The 21958-nt window shown below is 43.2% G+C and overlaps 1 protein-coding gene and 1 long non-coding RNA gene across 7 annotated transcripts in view; one reads left to right on the top strand and one right to left on the bottom strand.

Annotated features, from left to right (window-relative positions):
- LOC115080653 overlaps positions 1-14718 on the top strand; it is a 54152-nt gene extending 39434 nt beyond the window's left edge. For both annotated transcript variants that reach the window (XR_003853624.1, XR_003853625.1), the window contains exon 3: positions 14034-14718. This is a non-coding gene — a long non-coding RNA (uncharacterized LOC115080653). The remainder of the gene's footprint in view (positions 1-14033) is intronic.
- The window catches only part of LOC115080634 (cytochrome P450 4F22), a 71107-nt gene that overhangs the window by 47573 nt on the left and 1576 nt on the right, over positions 1-21958 (bottom strand). For 2 of the 5 annotated variants that reach the window (XM_029584940.1, XM_029584937.1), the window contains exons 1-2: positions 6165-6316; positions 3958-4180 (exon numbers count right to left, since the gene is read on the bottom strand). The exons of 1 other annotated variant lie outside the window; for it this stretch is intronic. In XM_029584940.1, coding sequence (XP_029440800.1) covers positions 3958-4179 — 222 coding nt within the window. In that variant the 5' untranslated portion in view covers position 4180; positions 6165-6316. Of the gene's footprint in view, positions 1-3957; positions 4181-6164; positions 6317-21958 lie in introns of those variants that run through there. 2 more of the 5 variants (XM_029584938.1, XM_029584939.1) reach the window with 1 other exon arrangement.

The following is a 21958-nucleotide window of genomic DNA, read 5'->3' as shown; positions in this document are numbered from 1 at the left end:
TTTGATCTCGCCGATGTATGATTTTTCTTCCATACGCAGCACTTTTTACTGGGATAATGATGGTGGTGTCCTTGTGATGAGAATGGATAGGTGCCTTCCAATAGTTTAGCCATTTCTGACTTCCTGTTTCTTCACTCTGACTCTTATAACCCAGATGACCTGTTGTTCTTGGGTCATCCCCATTCATTAATTATATATATTTAAAAATTAAAAAAAAAAAAAAAAGTATATGCCGCACTATCCTAGGATCTAAGGGGCATATAACTTCATGCACAATATAAATTATACAATGCCTATGCTAATACCACCACCAGCTGACCTATTATGGCAACTTATCTTCTCCGCAGACTCCAAGGATTGGGAAAAATGTGGGCTAAGGTTTTTGGGGGGGTTTTTTGCCAGATTTGGAGAGGAGACTCTTAAATCTTTTGAGGCCCTCATGGGAGAATTTAATATTCCACTTCACACTCCGGTTTTGTATTTACTACTACCTGGGGTGGGGCTGTGCATGACTATGGAGTAAAACTGGGTTGGAATAAATTCTCTTCCAACCATTGCAGGCTAAGCTCAGTTCTCAATTTTAGGGCTCTTTGCATGAGCAGTTGTATGATTCAGAGATGATGAGTAGGACGTTAGTTGGAAAATGGAATTCTGATCTTTGACACTGGATGTAACTGACTGGTCCGCTATTTGGAGGTCGATTCGTAAGCTTTCCATATGTAATGTCCGTTATTACATCGATATTATAGATATCCTTTGCACTTTTCTAAATTTAGTAATTCTAGCACTCTTTGTTGGCGGGGACATGGTATTGATGTGGTGGGAGTGTTCTTTGGTTATGGAGTTTGAGGGCTGTGTACCGAGAAATACAAGCTATAATTGGTTATTCCTTTAACTTTTCTCCTCGATTGTGTCTCTTGGGGGCACAGGTTGGTGCTTTGATTGGTACAGCCAAGCGATTTGATTTTTCATTTTTATATGTGGCTCGTATTGCCATCGCCTTTTTCTGGAAGCAGACTCTGAAAATGGACCACTGGAGGTCTGTAGAGGCTGAAACAGCATCAATGGAGAAAATTACCTGTTTGCAAAACATCAGACAAAATAATAGGAGCAGATGTGGGGTCCCTATTGGTCTTGGCGTAGGAAGCATGGCTGGTTAATTGCCTCTTACATTTTTTCCCTATTAATATTCCTGGTAACACTTATTGTAACTTTATTGTTGGAACAGTACATGAAATTATTGTTCTCTGATAGCTTTTAAGAAATGTAAACATTTCATTACTGCTTGTATTTTAACATGGCATGCTAAAAGCTCACCTGAATGACTTTTGGACCCCATGCTAACAACTGTCAATGCTGCTTTGACTAATGGCATAATGCCACACTTTTTAAAGACAGCAGATGTTAGACCATTACTGAAAGCTATCACTCGATTACTGGGCATTATCCACCAGTTTCAAATCTTAGGCAAGTTGATACAAGTAGTAGTTTATATTGACATGAAGGATTTTTTAAAAAAAAGATACGGCCACCAGCCACCTAGCTGTCTAGCTATGTTCTGAATGATCAAATCATTAACTATGCTGATCATCCTAACTTTTCCCTCCTGGTTACAAATCCTTGGTGAGAGAGGATAATGCATTACCTGGTGAGTAGGTCCTAGGTACAGGATCACTTCCTGCTACACCATGTGATACTCTCCTTCCAGGTGACCTTGCACTTCCAAAGTAGCACAGGAGCTGCCAGACTGCAATTGGGATTTGACTATGCTGTCCCTGAAGGTCTCCTCTATATATCTCTCTGTCTGCCTCAGCTCCTCCAGGTCTGCCACGCTATCCTCCAGAGATTGGACTCGTTCTCAGAGAGCCAGGACCTCTTTGCAGCTAGTGCACACAATACAACCTCTCACCAACTGGTAGATAATCATACATGTGGCACTCCATCTCGCTGCTGGACTGCTGAATGCATCTTAATATTGTTGAGTTTGTAGATAATTAAGGTTGCTAAGGGACTAGAAATGCTTAATCTAATGTAAGTCTTTGAAATGTATTGTAGAATGTTAGTTTGGTAATGACCTACAAAGGGACGACAGTTAATCTATTGATAAGGGCTGGGTTACTCCCTTGTTTATCTAAGTCCCTGATTGATTCTTGTTGTGATAAATGTTCCTCCTAACCTCTTAATTGGGATAACTGTCTATAAATCCAAGAATTTGCTTGGTGGGGAGGGAAAGAAGACACTACGAGGTCAATATTCAAACATAACCGGCTAGGTAAGGTAGCCAGCTAAGACTTAATAGCAGGTCTAAATTTAGCCAGAAACCTTAGCTGGATAATTTTGAATATTGCTACTTATCCAGACAAATTAAGCTGGATAAGTTACTCCTCCCAGTTATGCTCTTTAGATTGCTTGTTTTTTATTCAGCTAGATAAGAAGCTGAATCCACTAAAACCTGCCATTTAGATGGATAACTAAGGCATCCATCTAAATGGCTTTTGAATATTGCCTCTCTATCAATTCTAACACACCCACGGGCATCCTTTCTCTACTTCAGTATCTGGTGCAATCTCTTTTTAAACTAAACTAATGCATGATGGGGAGAGAAGAGGTGGCTGCAGGAGCAGCAGCCACCACACGGTCCTGCTGAATGTGGATCCACTGCCTAAGCCAGGAGACCAAGCAGGTAATGGAGGCAGGATGTAGCCTGGGAGCCTCTTCGAAGATCTAGGAGGTTTGCACTGGCTACAGACTGGGTCTCCAAAATGGCTGCTCAACCCACAGTGTGTGGGGGTCAAAATGCCTCAAGATGAGCTCCCGAGATGGCTGCTGCTCCCCTAGTAAACCTGAAAGGCTAGCGATGAAGCCCCCATAATAACGGCTGCTCCCTCACTAAAGCAGCAAGGCCACAGCCCACTTTGTCCCCAGTAGGATGAAGTCAGAAGATCAGACTACACCACACGACGGCTGCAGCTTCCTCAGTAAAGCTGCAGGGCTACAGAGTGAGACCACAAAATGATGAAGTGAGGTTGCAAATCTGCACCCAGAGCTAATCTTCAAGGTCACAAAATGCCTCGATGCCGCATTAATAAACTTCCTTTATTGAAGAAAGCTATTCTTTCATCTTTAAAACCTTGTGCCTCACATACCATGCTCAGCTAACCTACGCTACAGCACAAGTGCCCCATTCTTTCTCCTTGGTATGCGGCCAAGAGCCAGAGGGTCACTGGAACCGGACCTAGAGCGACAGCACCGTCTTACAAGCAAACCAGAGCGCAGAAGATACAGTGTCAGTTTACCACAGCACTCCCCGGCCCTTTTCTTTTATTTAAGGAGTAATTTTGTATCAATCCGCATAAGAAAGTCAAAACACGTACATAATTTGTACCAATTATCAAAGCAAGCTTACGTGGACAAGTTCAGTTGGAAAACTATCCCACTGAAAGTTTGCCTCCATACTTATTAGGGCTGTGCCTTTGAAAGTGGTTTTGTTTCATTTCCACCAAAGCGAAAAATGTTAAACATTTTGTGTGTAACTTCTTTTGAAGAAACAGTGCAGACCATGAGCAAACGGGCCATGCCATTTCCCCAAACTGAAAACAAAAAAGAAATGGACAAAGCAAATCCCAAAAAAAGCAAAACATTGGTGTGCACCTCTCTAATACTTATGAAAATGGAAAGAAGACATTCACGTAAAATGAACACACCTCCCTCACGCCATCCTTGTGGAAACCTCCTGCATGGTAGGCAGGCAATTTTTAAATGGCCATTTCCATGCCCATGAAAATGGCTCCTCCCTGCGTGCAACTCTCTTTCAAGGCAAATCTTTTGACCATGGGAGCAATCTTTTCGTTTTGCATGAAAGCAACAGATTTCCCCAAGTGCACGCTGCTTTCTGCCATGGGTTAATAGTATTCAGTGCACTCAGCCATGCATACAAATCCCAGGCAGGGCTCCTACCAGTCCCAGGTGGCCCAAGATCCAGCTTCGCCGCGGAGGCTCAGGAAAGCACTGCAGCCGCTTGATGTTGGCAGCATAGCGCTGCAGGAAGGCAGCCAGCCGCTGGAGAGCGCGGAAGAGGAGCAGGAGCAGGAGGAGGAGGAGCGCAGAGACCGCGTACACCCGGAATGGGGTCCGATCCAGGTGCAAGACGTCCAGCACCTGATTCACCAACCAGAACATCCTGTACGGAGGAAATTGGAGAGAGAGAGGTCACTACAGTGGAGTGCAAGACCCTGCTGCAGGTTGGCATGGAGAGCTCTGCACCGAGAGGCCAGCACTGGGCTAAATGGCACTTTAGACAGTCAGCAAGGGGACTTTGTCTTTGGGGAGAGGGGGCCTTCTGAGGAAGGCCAGGTGGGAGCAGCCACATGGGAAGTTACTTCCACTACCCTCCGCTCTGGTCTGAGGGTTGCATGTGGCATGCTACATGATGGCAGATAAAGGCCAATTGGCTCCTCCGGTGCCTGGTTATTCCAGTCTATACTGCTAAAAAAATATATATCCCAAGCTTCACTGCTTGTAGGATGTTGCTCCTTATTGAAATCGCTTTTTAATTCTCCTCTGTCTTAATGTGCAGAGAAGCATACAAGTTCCCATATTTAATCTAACACCAAGGCCCTCTCACCTCGTAATCTAAACAGCTTCTAACATTAGTGAGGCTATTACTGAATGGTACTTCCAGCACTGACTTGCTATGTGGGAAGTTGTAACCACAAACAACAAGATCTTGCAAATTCCCCCTATATATACTCAAAAAAAAACGGAACGGGGAATTAAATTAATGCAATGTGAGTGTGATAACCATAGAACGGTTAGAACAATTGTGATAGCGTGTACCGTTTTTAATTTCAAAATATAGTGACTTGTCAAAGACTAAGGATTATAATTGAATTTTAAAAAAGGGGTTTTGAGACACTATATTTTGTATTTTGAAATGGTACACATTATCGCAATTGTTCTAACCGCTATATGGTTATCACACTCACACATGCTACTGGACACCAGAACACATTGCATTAATTTAATTCCCTATTCCGTTGTTTTTTGGGTGATGTGGGAAGTTGTAGCCTGGTAGGTCCCACCTGGTTACTCCGGGCCTGCCGCGTCACTAGGCTTGGCCTTCTTTCATCCATGCCTTGTTTTCTCCTTATCACTTCTTCCCTAAAGAGAATGTTTTCCTGCAGCTTCCTTCTTACCACTATATCTGGCTGTTGCCCAACAGCTCTCGGAAAGAAATCAACTGGTGGGGGAAGAGAAACTCATTTCTGCTTCTAAATCAAGACAGCACACACAGGGGTTGTCATTCCTAAGCAGGTTTCATTTGCGTCAAAGTCACATTGGTGGACGACCCAGTTTTAACAGTATGCAGTCGATTTAGAGGGTATCCAAATGAACCTGGACATGTAACACATTCCCCTCGTCAATCTTCTTCAAAAGTGACCGGAAAGCTATTGCCAGTCTCAACCCTGGAAAGTCACTGGGACTCCAGAGAATTGTACAAAGTCCCTTGCTGGAACTGATCACATACATACCCCCTTCTCACCTGCTGCAAAGGCTTGGCAGCAGTAAAGTGAATTTGGAGCAAAACGAGATTTGTCTAAACTCAAATGAAACAGGACTTCAGATCGCCAATGGCAGAATCCTGTTCAGCTGGACTGTCAGTGATTTTACAGCCTTGAAGGCAAGGAAGGGTTCATTTTTCAAGCCAGCAACTTTCTTGTACCAAAAAAATAGGGCAAAGCTGGAAATCTCCACGAATGAAAAGAGCAGAGGGATCGGCAACTTCAACAGTTGTATTAGAAACGATCTATAAAATTCCTACCTAAATGATTATTATGGTTTAGAATCAGCAGGTTACCAATTTCAATCATTTCCTTTGCATGCAGATGATTTCTGGTTTATTATTTTGGTTCCTAGTATGTGGTTATTGAAAAAATAAAATGAAAAAAACATTAGAAAACGGGAGGGAGGGCCAGCACAGGAACTGTTTGGGCAGGGTAACAAAGTAGCTAAGCAGTGGCCCTGCCTGCTCTCACCTTTCCCTCCCGAGAAAGTTAAAAGGTTTCAGCCCCACTACCCTCTGGGGCTAGGCTAGCTGGCAGAGAGGTTTAACAGGTCTTCGGTTACTAATGACAGCTCACGAAGTAAAGGGGCAAAGAACGCACCTGGCCGGGCAGCGCTGCTCCGCTTCAGGACTCCGCCGGTTCCCCCCGCTGCTAAGGCCCTGCCTTCGGCTGCTGCGAGCAGGGGCTGGGCATGCGCCCTGCCAGCCGCCCAGCCCTTTGCACACAAGGCAGGCGGCAGGCGTAACCTGGCACTGTGCTGCCCTCTGCTGGCAACTCGAGAGACCCACACGTCAATTGCTCGGGTGCTGGCCGCTTTCTAATGCAGGGGGCTCCCGTACGTGTCCTCGGGGGGGGGGGGACCTCCAGGCGGTTGGGGTTTCAGGCTATCCACAAATATGCCTGAGATTTACTTCAAGGAGGCAGCAAACTAATGGCGTGCTCTTTCTTTCTATGTTACTATTACTTTGGATATTAGACCCAAGTTGCAGCAGTAATAGTAACATAGAAAGAAAGAGCACGCCATTAGTTTGCTGCCTCCTTGAAGCAAATCTCACGCATATTTGTGGATAGCCATCCATTTAAGTGGCATCAAAGCCACCACTTACCCGGGGAAGTCCAAATTTATCTGGATACGTGGCACAAATCTGCTCCATGCGCATAGTTATGCATTTACACAAGAAGATTTAACTCATATTTTGGATATCATGTGAATTCCTCATTTTGTAAAATGCAAGCGAGAAGGAAAAGACCAGTTTTCCCAATGAGTCCACCAACTGCCCAGTCTATCTGCAGCTGGGGAACACCCTCCTGGCTCCCAGACCCCTCACCCAGTCATTTTTTCACTTTTATCCCAATAAATATTTTAAGGGTCAGTGCAAGGGTATTAGGCACCCTTAGTGACTCGTCCAGCCTTCCCCCCCTTACCACGGCCTTCTCCACACACACTTTCACATTATGCATTTATAATAAGATTTTACATGAAAAAACACTCAGAGTACAGTCTTTTGAAGTAAAAATACGATAGATATATTATATTTACCGTCCATGCACTGCTGTGGTGTCAACCAGGAACCCTGCATAAAAGCCAAAAAGACCCTTGGAACCCATAAGGTATTAGGACTATTGTAACGCATGTTGGGTGTGGACTTGGTCCTCAGAAAGCCATGAGCAAACTGAATTATAATTACAATATAATAAACCTCCCATTCCAAAAGAGCACTAACCGCCAGCACTCAAACAGTTACCACCCTATGAAAAGGTGACCCTGCACACATTACACCAGGCCCTAAAACACCAATATACCTCCTATGAGGAAACCGAACAAACCAAGCTTCTATAGATCCCTCCAGAAAAATGACACATTAGCAGAATACTTAACCTCAATCACACATGCATAACACAGAGAGACCCTCACCAAATATCGAATAAAGCAACCATAAAGTATAAATGGAAAAGTGCAGACATAAACTGAACTGGAAACCGCAACAAGTCAGACTCCGTATGTAGTGCACCAATGAAAAAACAGAAACATCACACAATCAAATCAAGAAATATAAGGCATCGATCATAATAGTAAAACCATATTAATAAAAAGTAATATTTCAAAACAGCAGATGAACATCCAATAATTAAAAACTCTCAATATATTTTAAATTTCCCAAGCACCAATATGATATTTCAAAACAGTGCACACTTCAAATAACTCCTGAATAATTAAAATCAATAAAGATTAAAAAAATAAATAAATAAATCACCCACTCTCCATACTTGGGAAATTTTGACTTCAGTTCACTGGGAGGTGCAAAAACAAACAAACATTCTCCTCTCATATTCACACGCGTTCATCCTCGTGCTCACGGAGACACACACAAACACTCACACACTGGCTCCCTCTCTCAGGTGCACAGACTCCCTCTCTTTCATATACACACACATGCACACGTGTCCCACTCCCTCTCCTCTACACACACACAGGCTGGTAACAACCCCTCTCCTCCACACACACAAACTGTTGCGGATGTGGACCCTTGGAGCGAAATGAAGTTGGCACTATGCACAGGGAGGCGCCCTGCAGGTCTTCACCATCGGCAGGCAGAGCTGGCTGGAGCAGAGGCCCAACAGGACCTTCACCAATACCAGTCCTCGTTCCCTTTAGGTTGAGCCCTTGGGTGCCGGGGCTGGCTGGACTTAGGCGCGGGCCTCTGTGCAGTGATGCATCTGTCACAGAAGTAGTAGGTCAGCAAGAAGGTCAGTCCAAGCAGAGGTCAGGGCAGGCAACAGACAGCAGCGACGAGAACAAACAGAGGTCAGGGCGGGCAGCAATCCAACGAAGTTAAAGGAGGTCCAAAGTCAAGCCAGGAATCCAAACGAAGATGAAGCCAAGGTCCAAGCTGAGGTCAAGCCGAGGAGTCAATCCGGAGGGAGGAAGGCAAGGTGGAATAGCAAAAGGAACGAAGACAGACGAGGAACCAGGAACAGCATGGCAAACAGCTACTCCAATGAGTGAGACCTATTGCCAAGACGTCTGAGGCAGAGAAGGCTTTAAGTAGTAACGGGCCTGTGATGTCATCTAGAGGCGCCGTGGGCCCTTTAAAAAGGACTGAACCACCGGCGTCCCTTGCATGCCGCATCAGGCCTGCATGGCGGTTGGCTGCATCTCTGCCGGCAGGGGCGTTGAAGGGCCCCCCTTGGGCCGGAGGTTAGAGCGGCCAGTCAAACACAACGGCTGTGCAAACAATTACTGTGCTGCCTCCCCCACGATTCATTCAGTCTCTGTCCTGGGCCCATCAAATAAAGCCCACTCCTTCCAGCAATCTATATTTTTAAACGGACAGCCACCCCCATTGTCAAGGGAAGGGTATTATATATCTTAGGCAAACTGTACAGTCTTGCACACACACAAACTCTCTGCAGACACACACAATTCAATTATACATTTATTATGCCAACCAGAAAACTCTCACAAAAGACAATTACTTTTTGTAATGTGTGTTGGGTGTGGGCTTGGCCCTCAGAAAGCCATGAATAAAGAGAATTACCATTACAATATAGTAAACCTCCCATACCAACTGCCAGCACTCAAACTGTATCTATGAAATGGCAACACCAGGCCCTAGAAAAGCAATACACCTCCTATTAGGAGAACAGAAGAAACCAGACTGCTATAGATCCCTACAGATAAATTATATGGTAGCAGAATACCTCATCTCGGTCACAAATACCGAATAAAAGAGATCAGAAAGTATAAACAGAAATGTGCTGAGAACTGAACTGGAACCCACAACAAGCCAGTCTCTACATGCAGAGCAACAATGGAAAAATAGAAACACTACCATTATTCATAAAAACATGAAGTAATAAAATCAAGAAATACAAAACAATCATAATAGTAAAATCATATTCATAAAAATACATATTTCAAACCAGTTAATGAATAAAATATCCAACATTTCCCAAACACCAATAAAATATTTCAAAACATCTGATGAATAAGAAATCCAATAATTACAAAATGATCTACTATTTCTAAAAAGCAATCCCAAAATATTTCAAAATCAACAAAAAAAAAAATCAAATTACACCCAATAATTAAAACTAATAGAGATTTTAAAAAATCTCCTGCTCTCCATACCTGATATCTTTTGATTTCCAGACACCCTGAGATTGTCATGGATTGGGGGAAGTAGGGCTGCATAAACATTATCTTCCCTCTCTCACACGAACACACAAAATAACACATTCATTTTCTCACACACTCCCTCTCTCACACATACACAGGATCTGTTCTCCCTCACAGACACACTATGTATGTGTGCCTATGAGTGATAAAAAGGCTCTCACAGGCACTCACACAGATGCACACACAGGCTCTCAGACAAAACACATACAAGCTCTCATATAGAAATACATACACATACATGCACACACGCCCTTATCCTCACTTTGGGCCATGGTGGGATGAGCTCCACGGGCCTTCTCCTGACTTCAGGCTGTAGTGGGATGGGCTCCTCCACGGCCTGCTGGCTTTCCTGCACTGGGGAGGAGGCAGATGTGGAGCAGAAGCTGTGAGTGCCCGCAGGAAAAGTTGAACACATAAGATACAAAAGACAACACTGAGTCCTCTTTATTTTTGGCTGCCGGTGGATTGAACTCCGCTGGCAGCCAGTGGCCTCTCTCCTTGGGGCGCCGGCTGCTTGGGGTCTGCCGGCGGCCCCACTGCCTCATCTGCTACCGCTGTCACCACCAGGGTGTGCACACCCGGTCGTGCCGGGGCTGCTCCAGTTCCTCTCCATCAGTTGGGCCGCTGGGAGGGATGGGATCCCCCAGTGACCAGGGGGCCTTTTCTTGACTGGGCAGGATGAGGTCCCTAGCACCAGGGGTCTTGGCCCCCCTTCCCCCTCGCTACACCACTGTGGCTTCCCTGGTCTCCTACGATGATTTATCAAGGCCCAGCAGATTCTGCGGGTAAGGGCACATTTTGTGACCCTTTAGGGATGTGCAGGAGGAAAAAAATGGTTTCATTTTTCCATTTGTTTCAAGGGAACCTAAATTTGCTTCAGTAGTTTCAAATGAGAAGAACAAATTCATTTTCATGTGCTATTCATTTTTTCGTTAGCCATTAAAGTCAATAGGGGAAGCATTGCAGCCTATTTTGGGCTCCAGAATTGGTGTTTTCTCATCAGGGGGAAAGAACTCTAAGGTACCTAGACCTTGTCAAAGTGGCACAAAAATATGGCTTAAATAGCCTAAGGCTCCATAAATGGAGAAAGGGATACCAGCATTGGCAGGCGTTGTCCATGGCATAGCCAGAGGAGCAAAGAAGGAAGCTAAAGTGGGAAGACCATGCCAAGGCTCTAAAAGAGGGCACCAGCAACTGTGTCATGAACCCTTGATGCCATCGCCAGAAGCTTAGTGGCACCAAAAGTGTCATCAGCATCCCACAGCACCGTGAAAGGGGAATGAAGCAGAAAAGGTGACGGGAAGACACCTAGGCACTGATAAAGGGGCCAAGCAGCACAAAGAATAGCATCAAAACAACAAAGCAACATGATAGTTGCAAAGCACTCAGAATGGCAGGAACACCTTAGCAACATGATAGGTGTAAAACAGCCAGCCAGAGTGGCAGGAACACAGCAAGATGTGAGGTCCGGGGTATTGGCAGTAAAGCACAGTAGCAGAAAGACCCCCAAGCAGTACCATGAGGAGTATAGCAGCAAGGCAGAGTGGCATGGGCGATGCCAGTCATTCTGCAGAAGCACACTGGCTAATTATCAGATTCAGAAAAAAAAAAAGAACTGTGATAAGTATTTATTTGGCATAAGATTTTCTTACATTATCTGCTTCAACTTGATTTAGCTGCTGGGAGGAATTTTGATTTTCCTGTGAAATGGGCTAGCTGAAGGAAACTATTACATTCAGAACATGCAAATGGTTTCTCCCCCAGTGAGGTTTTCCTAGTATTCAAAAAGGTTTCTTTTGTTAAGAAAGCTATTATTGTATTTTCTACTTGAACTTGATCTAGCTGCCAGGAGGGAGTTTGATTTTCTTGTGAAATGAGCTTTTGGAAAAAAACTTACTACATTTAGAACACACAAATGGTTTCTCTCCTCCGTTTTGTGCTCTGTCTGTATTTATGGACAATCCACTGCAATATAATCAACAAACATTCAGGGTGGGAAAACCAGGCTGGGATTGTGATTGGATAGAAAGGGGGAAAAAAACCTTTACAACAGATGCTGTGGTAGCAACAACCTTTATCTTTTGTCTTTTTTTTTTTTTTTTTCATTTTTGTTCTGGGAACAAAACAACCCAGTATAACAAACCAAGAAGAAAGCTAATGTGGGAAAAATACCCCAAGATTTTAAAAGAGGGCACCAGCAACTGTGGTATGAACCCTTGATGACAGCACCAGAGGCAAAGGAGCAGCAAAATTGGCATCAGCTTTGTCCTAAGGCACCATGAAACGGGAATGAAGCAGAAAAGGTGGCAGGAAAAAAAAAAACCCTAGCACTAATAAAGGGACAAAGCAGCATAAAGAGTGGCATCAAAGCACTCCAGAATGGCAGGAACACCTTGGCAACATTATAGGTGAAAAAACAGCTAGAATAGCAGGAACATGGAAAGATGTAAGGTCTGGGATATTGGCAGTAAGGCACAGTGGCAGAAAGAATCCCAAGGTGTACATGGGAGATGCCAGTTATTCTGCAGAAGCACACTGGCCAAATATCAGATTCAGTAAAAGAAAATGAACTGTAATAAAGTATCATTTTCTTGTCATAAGCTTTTCTTACATTTCCTATTTGAAGTTGATCTAGCTGCTGGGTGGAATTTTGATGTTCCTGTGAAATGGGCTAGCTGAATGATACTGTTACATTCAGAACATGCAAATGGTTTCTCCATAGTGAGGCATTCCTGGTATTCTTGAGGTTTATTTTATTAAGAAAGCTATTATTGCATTCCTTTCTTGAACTTAATCTAGCTGCTGGGTGAAATTTTGATTTTCTTGTAAAATGGCCTTGTCTGAATGAAACTATTACACTAAATTACATTCAGAACATGCAAATGGTTTCTCTCTTCCTTTTTCTGCTTTGCCTGTATTTATTCTTTCAGACTGAGGACGTTTATGGACAATCCACCCACTATAATCAACAAAGAAACAGGGTGGGAGAACCAGACTCAGACTGAGATTGGATAGAAGGGGGAAAAAAAACTTTAGAACAGATGCTGTGGTAGTAATAACCTGTATCTTTTGTCCTTTTCACATTTTTATTCTGGGAACAAAACAACCCAATATAAAAAACCAAGAAGAAAGCTAGTGTGGGGAAAAATACCCCAATAATCTAAAAGAGGGCACCAGCAACTGTGGCATGGTGGCACCAGAGACAAAGTGGTAGCAGAACTGGCAACAGTATTCTCCTAAGGCACAATGAAAGGTGAACAAAGCAGAAAATGTGGCAGGAAAAACCCCTAGCCATGATAAAGAAACCAAGCAGCACAAAAGTGGCATCAAAATCTCAGAGCAACATAGTAGTTGTAAAACAGCTAGCCAGAGTGGCAGGAACAGCTTAAGGTATAAGATATGGAGTATTGGCAGTAAAGTAGTGGCAGAAAGAACCCCCCCCCCCCAAAAGGTATAACGTCTAGGCATGACAGCAAGGCTGAATGGCACAAAGATCCTCAAGATGTACCCTGAGGCATATAGCAGCAAAGCAGGGTGGCATGGGAGATGCCAATCATTCTGCAGAAGTACACTGGCCAATTATCAAATGTAATGCAAAAAAAATTAACTGTGATAAGTTTATGCCAAGAAAATTATACTTTTCTTTCATTCTCTGCTTGAACTTGATCTAGCTGTTGGATGGAATTTTGATATACTTCTATAATGGACTGGCTGAATGAAACTGTTATTACAGTCAGAACACACAAATGGTTTCTCCACTCATTTTTCTGCTCTGTATTTCTTGGTATAAGATTTTCTTACGTTCTTGGCTTCTACTTGAACTAGCTGCTGGGTGGAATTTTTATTTTCATGTGAAATGAGCTATCTCAAGGAAAATGTTTAACATTCAGAACATGCAAATGGTTTCTCCGGCAGCGAGGATTTTCTAGTGTTGAAAAAGGTTTGCTTTATTAAGAAACGCTGTCATTACATTCCCAAATTGGATTTGATCTAGCTGCTCGGTGGAATTTTGATTTCTTGTGAAATGGGCTGTCTGAATGAAACTATTATTACATTCAGAACATGCAAATGGTTTCTCTCCTTTTTCTGCTTTGCCTTTATTTCATCCTTCAGACTGAGGACTTTTGTGGGCAATCCACCCCAATAAATTCAATAAACAAACAGGGTGGGAGAACCGGGCTGGGTCTGTGTATGTATAGAGGGGAAAAAAAAACAACTTTAGAACAGCTGTTGTGGTAGTAATAACCTGTATCTTTTGTCTTTTTTTATTTAATTTTTGTTCTGGGAAGAAAACAACCCAGTATAACAAACCAAGAAGAAAGTGTGGGAAAAATCACCCCAAGACTCTAAAAGAAGGCACCAGTAACTGTGGCGTGAACAACTTGATGGTGGCACCAGAGGCAAAGTGGTAGCAAAATTGGCATCAGCATTCTCCTAAGGCACAATGAAAGGGGAAAGAAGCAGAAACGGTGGCAGAACAAAACCCTAGCTATGATAAAGGGACAAAGCAGCACAAAGAGTGGCATCAAAACACCTAAGCAACATCGTAGTTGTAAAACAGCTAGCCAGAGTGGCAGGAACACTTCAAGGTATAAGATCTGGAGTACTGGCAGTAAAGTGGCAGAAGGAACGCCGGATGTGTAAAGTCTGGGCATGGCAGCAAGGCTGAGTGGCACAAAGACCCTCAAGATGTACCATGAGGCATATAGCAGCGAAGCAAAGTGGCATGGGAGATGCCAGTCATTCTGCAGAAGTATACTGGCCAATTATCAGATTTAGTACAAAAAAAAATGACCTGTGATAGGTATAATTTTCTTGGCATAAACTTTTCTTTGATTCTCTGCTTGAACTTGATCTAGCTATTGGGTGGAGTTTTGATTTTCTTGTGAAATGAGCTGTCTGAATGAAACATTACATTCAGAATACACAAATGGTTTCTCTCCTTTTTTTTGCTCTGCTTGTATTTCTTCCTTCAGACTGAGGACTTATGGACAATCCACCCCAATATTATCAACAAACAAACAGAGTGGGAGAACCAGGCTGGCACTGCAATTGGATAGAAAGGGGGGAACCCCCCCCCAAAAAAAAACTTTAGAACAGATGCTGTAGTAGTAATAATCTGTATCTTTTGTCTTTTTTTCACATTTTTGTTCTGAGAACACAACAATCCAGTATAACAAACCAAGAAGAAAGCTAGTGTGGGGAAAATCACTCCAAGGTTCTAAAAGAGGACACCAGCAACCGTGGTATATACCCTTGATAGCAGCACCAGATGCAAAGTGGCAGCAAAAGTGGCATCAGCATTCTCCTAAGGCACCAAGAAGGTGGACTGAAGCAGAAAAGGTGGCAGGAAGATCCCCTAGGAAGTGATAAAGGGGCTGGTGTGAATGTGAACCCTTGGATAGAGGTGACACCACAGTGGGTGACACCAGTGCAGCACTGCCGAAGCAGCAGACCAGGCAGCCAAACAGAGTTTTATTAAAATTGAAGCAGAAGTGACCTGTGAGAACAGAGCAGAATGTACAATCTCCTCTCAGAAGAAAGTCTGAGAAGAAATGCTGCAGCACTGCCCCACCCCATACCAGGTCGCAGGATCACCATCATCAGGCTGTGATATCATGCATGACTCACAGGGAAGGGTTGGTTGCTATGCCAACATCAATGGGCTGGCTGGGATGGTTACAGTAATATTTTGTAACTGTTAGTACAGTGAAGAAATTCTCCTGTTACCATCTCATTCATTCCTATGAAGCAATAGACTCAAAAGGAATAAATGGGGCAAAAACAAATTAAACTAATGGGATATGCTTCATTCATGGGATTTCCCCATTCATTTTGTGGACCCCCATGAATGAAACGAATGGGACCCATTTGTTTCAGATGTACATTCATTTTAAAACAAATGCACATCCCTACGGCCCTTCCCATTGGCTCTGCCTGAAGTCCTAACCTCTGTTTCTAGCCTTTTAATCATTTACCAAACCACACTAGAACAGTGCCTCCTATTCCATGACTTTGTAACTTCTTGTGGAGTCTCTTGTGGGGAACTTTGTCAAAATACTTTCTGAAAATCCAAATACACTATATCAATCAGTTCACCTTTATCTGTTTATACCATCAAAAGTTCTAAAGTATTGGTAAAACAAGCCTTCCCCTTGCTAAAACCATGTGGACTCTCCCCCATTAAGCCATGTCTATATGGCTAGTGATTTTTTAAGAACACTTCTACCATTTTGTCCAGCACAAACATCAGGCTCACTGGTCTATAGTATCTCTGATCATTCTGGAGCCCTTTTTAAAAATCAATGATGATAGGACTTATCTGGTTACGTAGTGGCCACTGAATATCCAGCTATGTTCAGCGGCTGCCACTTAGACAATAAGTCACTTATCCAGCTAAGTTTTAGCCGGATAACTTGTGGGCGGGCAATGGGCATAATGGGGCGAGGCTACTTAGCCATATAAGTTATCTGGCTAAGTAGTGATATTCAGACTTAGCAGGATAAGTTACCCATCTAACTGCCTGATTCACTAAGGCGTTTCTCCCATTCTGTGTCTATGGGAAAATACCTTGATGAATCAGACCTGCTCCACAGCAGGTCTAAACTTAAGAGATGTGCAACTGAATATCCCATCTAAGTTAGCCGGATAAATCTATTTGGATAACTTAGATAGCCGGCTATGTTTCGAATATCTACCCCAATAAAAGTATAAATAGAAATGTGCAGACAAAACAAAACAAAAAAACAGAAACCACAGCAAGCCAGACCTCGTATGCAGTAAAACCATGGAAAACCAGAAATATCAATCCTCATAGCAAACAAAATCACTGGCACATCAATAAATGGCTTGGCCATGCAGGATTCTCTTCTTGCCAGCAGTTGCTGCAAGGGTATTTTGGAGGGAATGTTTTGCCGCCACCAGAGGTGCCCATCTCACCCTGCCTAATGATAAAAGGGTCCCTGGTAGTGCCTGCCACCTTAAGGGCTACTCAGTCAGAGGAGCAGGACTGAGACCAAAAGTGCACCTGAATTGTTTTGAAGATTAATGGAAGAGCTGGAGATTTTGTTACAGTAAAGTTTTGATTTTGCAATGCCCCACTCGACTGTCCAGTGGTCCTTGCAGCAAGGTCAGCAACCAGTGAGTACACCCCAGAGAAGGCAAGAGTGAGCAAAGGAAAGATACTTTATTTTCCCCCTACTATACCTTGGCCCTAGATGTTCAACCTCTTAACCCCCAGCCCCACGCTTGAAAGATCCACTCCCCTGGCTGAAAAGGCTGGTGCAAGTGAACTGGGACTGAGTGTGTCCTCTGCACCATTTCGGTTGTAGCACCTGAAGCAGGGAGCAACTTGGCAACAGTGATCACAACATGAAAAAAATGTGACTTAAGTGGAGGGAGGACATTAAAGAAATTACTGCGACAGCATTTAATTTTCAAAAGGGTGACTATGATAAAATGAGGAAAATGATTAGGAAAAACCAAAAGGAGCAACTACAAAGGTTAAGCATTTAGCTCAGGCATGGACCTTGTTTAAAAATGCCATCTTGGAAGCCCAGACCAGATGTATTCCACGCATTAGTAAAAGTGGAAGCAAGGCTAAACACCTACCGGCATGGTAAAAAGGTGAGGTGAGAGAGAGGCTATAATAGCTAAAAGAACATCTTTCAAGAAATGGAAAAGGGAGCTGTAATGGAGTGACTCCCATTTTCCCCCTTGTTGCATATGCAGGACCAGGCTAGATGCCTGATCCACCTTAAATCCCACAGAGCACAGGACCAGCTGGGGAGCATAAGAGAGTGTAAGCCCAGCTGAGTTCAGGAGGCCCCTACGTTTCTAGGAGAGGCAGCTCCTGTACATCTTTGCTGCCCCCAAAGCCCAGGGAATGGGAAGTGTACCGCAAAGTAGGCAGTCATTTTGTTGTTGAAGTACTGTTCATGTTAATGAAAGTGCTTTTGAAAAAGGCTGGAGTCTATGTGGCTTAGTGCCCTCCAGCCTGGGAAACATTGCTCAGTTTCCCACAGGATCCCAATGAAGAAAGAAGGAAACAGTATAAGCACTGGTGGCAAGTTAGATGCAAAGTATTGATAAGGAAGGCAAAGAGACTTTGAAAAGAAGCTTGCCATGGAAGCAGAAACTCATAAAAACATTTTCGGGTACATTCAAAGTAAAATGTTTGCAAAGGAGCCAAATGGACCATTAGATGAGGAAGGGGTTAAAGGGGCACTTAGGGATGACAAGGCCATAGCAGAGAGACTAAATGAATTCTTTGCTTCGGTCTTCACTGAGGAAGATGTTAGAGAGATACCCATGCCAGAAATGATATTCAAAGGTGATGATTCAGAGGAACTGAAACAAATCTCACTATACCTGGAAAATATAATAGGGCAAATTGACAAACTAAAGAGTAGTAAATCACCTGGACCAGATGGTATACATCCCAGAGTGCTGAAAGAATTAAAAAATGAAATTGTGAGCCTGCTATTGCTAATTTGTAAACTATCATCTACGGTGCTTGTAGACTGGAAGGCTGCCAATGTAATGTAGATCCAGGGAACTACAGACCAGCAAGTCTGATGTCTGTGCCAGGGAAAACGGTAGAAACTATCATAAAGAACAAAATTACTGAACATATGGATACGCATAGCTTACCGAGACAAAGCCAACATGGATTTAGCCAAGGGAAGTCTTGCCTCACCACTTTGCTATATTACTTTGAAGGTATAAATAAACCTGTAGATAAAGGTGAGCCAGTTGATAGAGTGTATCTGGATTTCCAGAAAGCATTTGACAAAGGCCCTCATGAGGGACGACTTAGGAAATTAATAGGGGGCAGTATCCTATTGTAGATTGGGAACTGGTTAAAAGATAGAAAACAGAGAGCAAAGCTAAATGGTAAATTTACTTGGTGGAGAAAGGTGAATAGTGAAGTGCCCTGGGATCACTGCTTTTTAGCATATTTATCAAAGGCCTAAAAATGGGAACAATGAGTGAGGTGATCGAATTTGCCGATGACACCAAATTATTCCAAGTTGTTAAATCACAAGAGGATTGTGAAAAGAAAAATCACAGGAGTCTGGAGCATCATATAGTGACCAATTTATTGAAGCATGAGCTTTCGAGGACAGTGTCCACGTCGTCTGTCATGCATGAAGTGATATACAGGAGATGGGGGAATATATATTTATACAGAACACTGGATTAGGCAGGGCTTGGTGTGGAGAGAGTGTCAATAGCATTAGAGTATAGCCTCCTGACAACAGAGGTAGGTGTGAAAAGACCGAATGAGCCGAGAACAGTTAACTTCATAGACATTTGTAGTGAGTCATGAAGCCATTGTCTCTGTTCAGACCTGGGGTTACGGTGTTAAGTTTTTTGATGAGTTCCAATTCAGCAGTTTTACGCTGCAGTGTTCCTTTGAAGTTCTTATGGAGGAGTATGGCAACTTTAAGGTCAGATAGAGAATGTCCTGGAAGCTTGAAAATGGTCTGCTGTTGGTTTCTGGTTCTTGCCATTTCTAATGTCAGACTTGTGTCCATTTATTCTTTCCTTCAGGATTGACCTGTTTGTCCTAGCTAGCAGAGGGACATTGCTGGCAGGCAAGGATGTATACTACATTAGGAGCAGGTGAATAAGCCCTGGATGTTGCTGGGTCCTGTGAGGGTGTTGTCGTGGGCAGAGTTGACAGACTAACATAGCTATCCCTCTGAAGAGAATTGTGAGAAATTGCAAGAGGATCTTGAAAAACACTGTGAGACTGGGCATGCAAATGGCAAAGGAAATTTAATGTGGACAAGAGCAACATGATGCACTAAAGGAAGAGTAACCCAAATTATAGCTACACAATGCAAGGTTCCACATTAGGAGTCACCACTCAGGAAAAGGGTCGAGGTGTCATTGATAATACGTTGAAATCTTCTGCTCAGTGTGCAGCAGCAGCTAAGAAGACAAATAGAATGCTAGGGGTTATTAGGAAAGGAATGGAGAATAAAACAGAGAATATCATAATGCCTCTGTATCACTTCATGGTGTGACTGCACCTTGAGTATTGTGTGCAGGTCTGGTCACTGCATCTCAAGAAAGATATAGCAGAATTAGAAAAGGTACAGAGAAGGGCGACCAAGATGATAAAGGGGATGGAACGATTCCCCTATGAGAAAAGGCTAAAGAGGTTAGGACTCTGCAGCTTGGAGAAGAGACGGCTGAGGGGTCATATGATAGAGGTGTAGGTCTCCACTAGATGGCCCTAGATCCCTGCCCTGGGTTTTTCCATAGCACCTCCCCTTGAGGCTGGGAGAAATCCACTGCTTATCCCTGGGATAAGCAACCTGAAATCTATACTGTTGGAAACAGGTTACTGGGCTTGATGGACCTTTGGTCTGACCCAGTATGACAAATCTTATGTCTTATTTATTTATTTAAGTATTTTTATATACCGGGGCACGTTGGGAACATCACCTCGGTTTACAGGTAACAAAACGCAGCTCCAGGCTTTACAATAAACACAGGGGGGTAACAGCAAACTGAGTAACCATGTAATAAAAGCGTGAAGTTCACGCAGGGGAGGGAGAAAACGTGTTGAAGCAACAGGCTTTACAAAAAAAAAAAAAAAAACCCCACAGGGAGTAACAGCAAACTGATTATGTACAAATGGCATTAATTTCACGCGGGGGGGGGGACGGACACAAAGATAGTAATATACATTTAGTGATTTACATTCTCAGATGAGGGGTGCTATGACATGGGGGGGGGTGTACAGTAGGAGAAGTGGTCACCTTTCTCTGTACATTTTCTAATTTTGCTATGACTTTTTTGAAATGGAGTGACCAAAACTGCACACAGTACTCAAGGTGGGGTCACACTGTGGACTGATACAGAGGTATAATATCCTCTGTTTATTTTCCATTCCTTTCCTAATAATTCCTAACATTTTATTTGTTTCTGACTACCTGTTACATTCGACGGTCCATGGACTATTCCGTGAACCGCGCCCTCACCTCACTGGCCGAGCCCTATCAACATTCTTCAGTTCTAACGTTCCACGCGTTCAGTTCTTCTCTGCTTCCCATGTTGCTCGCCTAGTCTCTCCTTACCTTCCTGCCCTGGAGGGTGGCCAATGTAACCCCAATATTTAAAAAGGGTTCTAGGGGTGATCCAGAAAACCATAGACTGGTAAGCCTGACTTCAGTGCTGGGAAAAATCATGGAAACTGTTATAAAGAATAAAATCACAAAACATTTAGATAGACATGGTTTGATGGGACACAGCCAGCATGGATTTACCCAAGGGAAGACTTGCCCCACAAAACTGCTACTTTCTTTATAGAGGGGTTAATAAACATGTGGACAAAGGTGAACCGGTAGATGTAGTGTATTTGGATTTTCAGGTGTTCGACAAAGCCCCGCATGAGAAGCTTCTAAGAAAATGAAAACATCATGGGATAGGAGGTGATGTCCTTTTGTGGATTACAAACTGGTTAAAAGACAGGAAACAGAGAGTAGGATTAAATGGTCAGTTTTCTCAGTGGAAAAGGGTAAACAGGGGAGTGCCTCAGGGATCTGTACTTGGACCGGTGCTTTTCAATATATTTATAAATGATCTGGAAAGGAATACGATGAGTGAGGTTATCAAATTTGCGGATGATACAAAATTATTCAGAGTAGTTTAATCTCAAGTGGATTGTGATAAATTGCAGGAGAAACTTGCGAGGTTGGAAGATTGGGTGTCCATATGGAAGATAAAATATAATAAGGACAAGTGCAAGGTAATGAATATAGGAAAAAAATAACCCAATGTTAGGTTCTATTTTAGGAGTTACCACCCAGGAAAGAGATCTAGGCGTCATAGTGGATAACACATTGAAATTGTCAGTTCAGTGTGCTGCTGCGGTCAAAAAAGCAAACAAAATGCTAGGAATTATTAGGAAGGGAATGGTGAATAAAACGGAAAATGTCATGATGCCTCTATATCGCTCCATGGTGAGACCGCACCTTGAATACTGTGTACAATTCTGGTCGCAGCATCTCAAAAAAGATATAATTGTGATGGAGAAGGTACAGAGAAGGGTGACCAAAATGATAAGGGGCATGGCTCCCTGTTCAGCTTGGAGAAGAGATGGTTGAGGGGGATATGATAGAGGTCTATAAAATCATGAGAGGACTAGATCGGGTAAATGTGAATCAGTTATTTACTCTTTCAGATAATAGACTAGGGC

Source organism: Rhinatrema bivittatum, chromosome 19 (assembly GCF_901001135.1).
Source record: "Rhinatrema bivittatum chromosome 19, aRhiBiv1.1, whole genome shotgun sequence".
NCBI classification, from domain to species: domain Eukaryota; kingdom Metazoa; phylum Chordata; class Amphibia; order Gymnophiona; family Rhinatrematidae; genus Rhinatrema; species Rhinatrema bivittatum.
Note: the sequence above shows the minus strand (reverse complement) of the source record. Positions and strands in the feature narration are given on the sequence as shown.